Below are 6,741 nucleotides of genomic sequence, written 5' to 3'. Positions count from 1 at the left end.
TCAATAACTCTTTATGGAACGTCCGAAGGGTGCCTAGGCATTGAAATGGCAAGAGACTTATATTTGCTTCATTCAAAGGATTTCTAAAGGGAGTCTGAGGACTTGCAAGAAGTCTCTAAAGATGCAAAGTGGTGTGTTCTTCTTTAACTGTCCCTACCTGGAAAGAATTGAACAGTCTGGGTGTTAGGGCTTTGGTGTCTAATCCCGCTTTGCAAGTGAAGACTCCACTGGTGCCAAGCGACAGGCGGGCTGGTGGGCAGACATGGCACCACCACCGGGGGCTTTCAGGATTGGTGCAGCCCTCCCAGGCAGGTGTAGGGTCGACTGCAGCAACAGCGGCCCTGACCCCCGCTCCCATGGCTCCCCTCCCCCCCGCACCCGGCACACACCATCTCCCAGTCGCCCAGGCTCGACCGGTTCTCGCGAGATCCGGGTTACTGAGCGCTCTGGGCCTTTTCAAATCGGGATCCGTTACCGCTTCCCCGGCAGCCGCCATTGTCGCGCTCGGAGCCCCTCAGCTCAGGCGGCCGAGGCGGAGGCAGAGGCGGCGGGATGGCGGACGCCAACAAGGCCGAGGTGCCCGGGGCCACTGGTGGCGACAGCCCGCACCTGCAGCCCGCGGAGCCGCCGGGCGAGCAGCGGCGAGAGCCGCACCCCCCGGAGGCGGAGAAGCAGCAGCCGCAGCACAGCAGCAGCTCCAATGGCGTTAAAATGTATTGTCTTTTCCTCCGGGAACCGGGGCGAGGTGGGGGGCGGGGAGTCGGCCGCGGGGCCAGAGGCCGGGCTGGGCCTTGATGGGGGATAACCACCCCCAGGCCCCGGCCCGCCCCCGGGCCATCGGCTGCCTGAGGAGCAGGTGCAGCTGGGCCGCTCCCAGGCCCTTCCCCGCCCTCCCCAGGCCTGGCCGCCTGCGGTCCCGGGAGCCCAGGCTGGGGGCCCGGGGACCAGCGCTCCTCCCTGATTTCTAGCCCGAGACAGCGGACTCCCCTCTTTCCTGACTTTGGTTAAAGAACCTTTGAGCAAAGCTCAGCGAACGCCACGGTTTGCAGGAAAATGGTCCCCCTTTAAGGACCAGTAGTTAGTGTTCATCACTAGGGAGTATCTAGGGATGACATCATCGGACATTTCCTCCTAACCACCAAGAACGTATTTAAAAGGAATATCTCTGGCTTCTTTCTGAGCTTCACAAGTTTAGTGTTTTGTTGTTTTCTAAAGTGTGTGTTCATTTTTAAACTGATTTATACCGAGAGGAAGTTTAATAATGTGCTGTTAGACTGTATGTATTGTGTTACTCTTGAATTGGCTAGACGTACTTTCAAAAGGGAAATGTGCGATGTGCGTGGCTTCCCTTCCCACTGGGTAATGTGCGTCAGCTGTGGAGAGTATATATATGTATTTCAACTCAGTGTATGATTATCTTAAGTTTGGTATAATAGATGGTTAAGTTTTTTTTTTTTCCCCTAAATGAAGGAAAACTTTTAAGGTCGCAGCTGTCACCAGTGCCTATAAATAATTTAGTTGACCCCAATCCATAGTAATTTCTGGTTCTAGGGAAATGTTATGCTCCCCTTTGTTCTTGTCTTGTGGGAGGATATGAAGTTAAGCGCTTACTTTCATATGCCTACCTCCTTAAACCTGAAGTTGAAAGTATGTTAATAATTTAGTGAAAACATCCTTTTCCTTCTCTGTTATGCCTCAGAGCAGAAAGCAATAGACATATGCTCACAGTAAAATAGGCAAGGGAAAGGTCTGTCTGACCTTTGTATAAGAATGTTTGAAATGGTATGGTAAGACCTGGACCAGTCTGTGTATAAGTTGGTGGCAGATAAGATGAGGGTAGCTCTCCCCAGCTCTTTGACACTCTTGCTCGCAAATGAGTTTGAATAGGAGCGGCAGCATCTTCTAGGAATAGAGGTGCAGGTGTAAGAGATTGGAACTTAGTGGAGTTTGTTCCTGGATGAAGAGTGACTGGAACTTAGTGGAGTTTGTTCCTGGATGAAGAGTGGTTCACCTCAGTAACTGAGGAACTAGAAAGTGAATGAAGCGCTTTCTACCATGCTTGCCAAAATGTGGGCTTTCGAGAATTTGGCATTAAAAATAGAAATTAAAACCAGCGGAATGATAAACTGAAAAATATGTGCTATTCATATCTAAACACGAGTATACATGCCATCTTTTCTCCTGAACAAAAAGTGCAGCCTTGAATTACAGAGAGAAGCCCTCCTATACTTGGGTATGGTTAGTGTTGATATAGCGGAAGTTTGGTATCTAAACCTCCATCAGATTTTCTAATCCCTTCTAAAGTCTCATCATGATTTAGCAAGACAGGAAAAAGAGAGAGGACAAAGGTGGAGAAAGAATCCTTTTCTCATTTAGGAAGAGAAAAATATAAGGTGAAGAAGTGAAGAAATATTACTAGTAAATATAGATTATTTCCATATTGCTTGTAATTCACCTCTATCCCTTTCTGTTTTTCCCAGAAGTTGAATCGAGTTCAGTTTTACTCTCAGGGATTTCACTTACTGTCTACTCTGTAAGAACATATGTGATGATCCAGCATGAGTCATTCAAACTGAGTAGCGACCTAGACCTTTTTTTTTTTTTTTTTTGAGGCAGAGTCTCGCTCTGTCGCCCGGACTGGAGTGCAGTGGCCAGATCTCAGCTCACTGCAAGCTCCGCCTCCTGGGTTTACGCCATTCTCCTGCCTCAGCCTCCCGAGTAGCTGGGACTACAGGCACCCGCCACCTCGCCCGGCTAGTTTTTGTATTTTTTTTAGTAGAGACGGGGTTTCACCGTGTTAGCCAGGATGGTCTCGATCTCCTGACCTCATGATCCGCCCGTCTCGGCCTCCCAAAGTGCTGGGATTACAGGCTTGAGCCACCGCGCCCGGCCCGACCTAGACCTTTTTATTTGACTTCGTGAACTAGTAGGAGTGGGTGACAACCCCAATACATAAACCTTGAGTTGATTACCATATACTTTTAATAAAAATAATTCATTGTTGATTATAAAAATTATCATGATATTGCCCCAAATTATATGTTGGTTGGAATTGAACAGAGTACTGCTTGTCATCAGGATTGAAATAGTATTTGCTGAGGTTAATCCATAGTTTTTGAGGGTGGGAGACCACTATGTCTTATTCTTCTTTGTATTCTTAAGGCCTAGTAAATATTTGTGGAAGAAATGCAGAAGTGAACTTTTATGCTTCTGAAACTCATATACAGGGAATTTAGTTTACATGTTCACACCTTTAGAAAAGATCCGTTTTTCAACTGTAGTCTTCTTTTTTTAATGCCAAATGGTATACTGGCTCCCCTTTTCTTAAAAGTAAATAGGTGGGAAAAGAGCAGTATTATTATAACTTTATTATTCATGTGTAATTAAGTATAACTTTGGAGTAGGTACAGATTGAGAGTTATATTAGGGTATTATAAAATTTTAAGCATTGGAGCAAAGTAATGTGTTCTTTAGTTGAGTGATTTTTATTAGGAGTAAAGACTAGAACTGTTCTCCCAAGCTTTATTGAGGTAAATTGACAAAAATTGTATATTTTGAAGTGTACAATGTGATGTTTTGTTATACAAATAAATTGTGAAATGAGTACCACAATCAAGCTAATTAACATATCTGTTACCTCACATAATTACCATAGTTTTTGGTGTTGAAAATACTTAAGATCTACTCTTTAAGCAAATTTCAAGTATACAGTAAATATGTTAAGTATAGTCACTATACTGTGCCTTAGATCTACAGAACTTACTCATCTTATAACTGAAAGTTTGTGCCCTTAGAACATTTCCCCATCCCCTGCTGCCTGCCACCTCTGGTAAACACCCTTCTACACGCTGCTTCTGAGTTTGACTTTTTTTAGAGTCTGTGTGTAAGTGAGATCATGCAGTATTTGTCTTTCTGGGTCTGGCTTTTTTCACATAGCATAATGTCCTCTAGGTTTATCTCTGTTGTTGCAAATGGCAAGATTTTGTTCTTTTTGTAAGGCTAAATAATAATATTCCAGTGTGGATGTGTTGTGTAAACACAAAGTATATATCATGTTTCCTTTAACCGTTTGTCAGTGGACACTTAAGTCATTTCCATATCTTGGGTATTGTGGATGATGCAGTGAACATGGGAGTGCAGATATCTCTTTGAGATAGTGATTTCATTTTCCTTGGATGTATACCCAAAAATAGCATTGATTAATCATATGGTAGTTTCGTTTTTAATTTTTTGAGGACCCTTGATGCTGTTTTCCATAATGGCTGTACCAATATACATTCCCACCAGCAGTATCTAAGAGTTCTTTCTACACATCCTCAGCAACACTTGCTGTCTTTTGACTTTTTGATAAGTCATTCTAACAGGGATGAAGTGATATTGCATTGTGGTTTTGAGTTGTATTTCTCTGACGATTAGTGATATTGAGCACTTTTTCATATATCTTTTGGCCATTGATGTGTCTTCTTTGGAAAAATATCTATTCAGATCCATTTCTCATTTTTTAATTGGGTTGCTATTGAGTTGTATGAGTTCCTTATACATTTTTGATATTAATCCCTTATTGGATATATGGTTTGCAAATGTTTTCTCTCATTTCTTAGGTTGCCTTTTTATTTCATTGATTGTTTCCTTTGGTGTGCAGTAACTTTTTACTTTGATGTAGTCCCAATTGTTAACTTTTGTTTGTGTTGTCTGTGCTTTTGGTGTCATATCAAAAAAAAAAAAAAAATCATTGCCAAGACCAAGGTCATGGAGCTTTTCTCTTGTGTTTTCTTCTGGGAGTTACAGGGTTTTAGGTGTTATGTTTAAATTTTTAATCCATTTTCATTTTGTTTTGTATGTGAATATCTAGTTCTTCCAATACCATTTTTTGAAGAGACTGTCCTTTCACCATTGTATATTTTTGGTGCCTTTGTCAAAGATTAGTTTACCATATCCTTGGGGATGTATTTTTGAGTGTTCTGTTGTGTTCCATTGGTCTGTGTGTCTTGTTTTTGTGCCAGTACCATATTGTTTTGATTACTGTAGATTTGTAATATAACTTGAATCAGGTAGTGTGATGTTTTTATCTTTTTCTTCTTGTTCAAGATTGCTTTAGCCATTTGAAATCTTTTACGGTTCATATGGATTTCAGGAATATATCTGTTTCTGTGAAAAACGCTGTTAGAATTTTGATAGAGATCACATTGAATTTATAGGTCATTTTGGGTAGGAAGGACATTTTGACAATATTATTTCCTCTCATCTATGAACATGGAGTATCTTTCATTTGTATTATTTTCATTTTTATCATTGATAGTTTTTCAGTGTATAGCTCTTTAGCTTTCTTGGTTAAATTTATTTCTAGGTATTTTATTCTTTCTGTTGCTATTTTAAATGAGATTGTGTTCTTAATTAATTTTTTGGATAGTTTATTAGTAGTAGTATGTAGCTATGCAGTGGATTTTTGAATGTTGACTTTGTATCCTATAACTTTACCGAATTTGTTCTAATAGTTTTTTTGGTGGTGTCTTTAAATTTTTCTCTGAATAATTTTCTATGTAAGATCACATCTTCTGCAAACAGAGATTATTTTACTTCTTTCTCTCCAATTTGGTTGCCTTTTATGTCTTTTATTTGCCTATTGCTCTGGCTGTGACCTTCAGTACAATGTTGAATAGAAGTGGTGAGCATAGGCATCTTCTCTTTTTCCTGGTCTTAGAAGTAAAACCTTCAAATTTTCACTGTTGAGTATGACATTAGCTATGGGGTTGTCGTATATGATCTTTATTGTGTTGAGGAACATTCCCTCTGTACTAAATTTGTTGAGAGTGTTTATCTTGAAAGGATATTGAGTTTGTCAGATGCTTTTCCTGGATCTATTGAGATGATCTTTGATTTTTAAAAAATCCTTCATTCTGTTAATGTGGTGTATAACATTTACTGATTTATGTATGTCATCCTTGCATCCCTGAGATAGATACCATTTGATTATGGTGTATGATCCTTTTAATGTGCTGTTGAATTTAGTTTGCTAGTATTTTGTTGAGAATTTTTACATCTGTGTTCATCAGGGATATTGCCCGTAATTTTCTTTTCTTGTAGGATCCTTGTCTGGCTTTGTTATCAGGGTAATCTGGCCTTATAAAATGATTTGAAAGAGTTTCCTCATATTTGGTTTTTTGGAAGAGTTTGAGAAGGATTAGTGTTAGTTCTTAAATGTTTGATAGAATTTACCAGTGAAGCTATCAGGTCCTGGGCTTTTCTTTCTTGGGAGATTTTTGATTACTGACTCCTATCTCCCTTGTTATTGGACAGTTCAGATTTTCTAATTTTTTGTGATTCAGACTTGGTGAGTTGTATATTTCCAGGAATTTATTAATTTCTTCTAAGTTATCCAATTAGTTGGTATATAATTGTTAATAGTAGTTTCTTATAATTCTCTGTATTTCTGTGGTATCTGTTATAAAGTCTCCTCTTTGATTTCTTTATGTATTTTTCTATTTTCCCTCTTTGATTTCTGATTGTTTTCCCCCCCTTAATCTAGCTTAATCTTTGTCAGTTTTGCTTATCTTTCAAAAACCAACTTTTAGTTTTATTGACCTTTTCTATTGTTTTTCTAGTATATTTCATTTATTTTTGCCCTGATTTTCGTTATTTTCTTCTTTCTATTAACTTTGGACTTAGTTCTTTTTTCTAGTTTCTTGAGGTGTGAAGTTAGGTTGTTGGAGATCTTTATTCTTTTTTTTTTTTTTGAGATGG

The 6,741-nt window shown here is 39.7% G+C and overlaps 1 protein-coding gene across 3 annotated transcripts in view; it reads left to right on the top strand.

Annotated features, from left to right (window-relative positions):
- The first annotated feature begins 286 nt into the window (after positions 1-286).
- The window catches only part of MYEF2 (myelin expression factor 2), a 39,056-nt gene continuing 32,601 nt past the window's right edge, over positions 287-6,741 (top strand). For all 3 annotated transcript variants that reach the window (XM_011928560.1, XM_011928559.1, XM_011928561.1), the window contains exon 1: positions 287-713. In XM_011928560.1, the coding sequence (XP_011783950.1) occupies positions 553-713 (161 nt within the window). In that variant the 5' untranslated portion in view covers positions 287-552. The remainder of the gene's footprint in view (positions 714-6,741) is intronic.

Source organism: Colobus angolensis, unplaced genomic scaffold (assembly GCF_000951035.1).
Source record: "Colobus angolensis palliatus isolate OR3802 unplaced genomic scaffold, Cang.pa_1.0 Scaffold78, whole genome shotgun sequence".
NCBI lineage: Eukaryota > Metazoa > Chordata > Mammalia > Primates > Cercopithecidae > Colobus > Colobus angolensis.
This window is presented reverse-complemented; position numbering and strand designations above follow the sequence as displayed.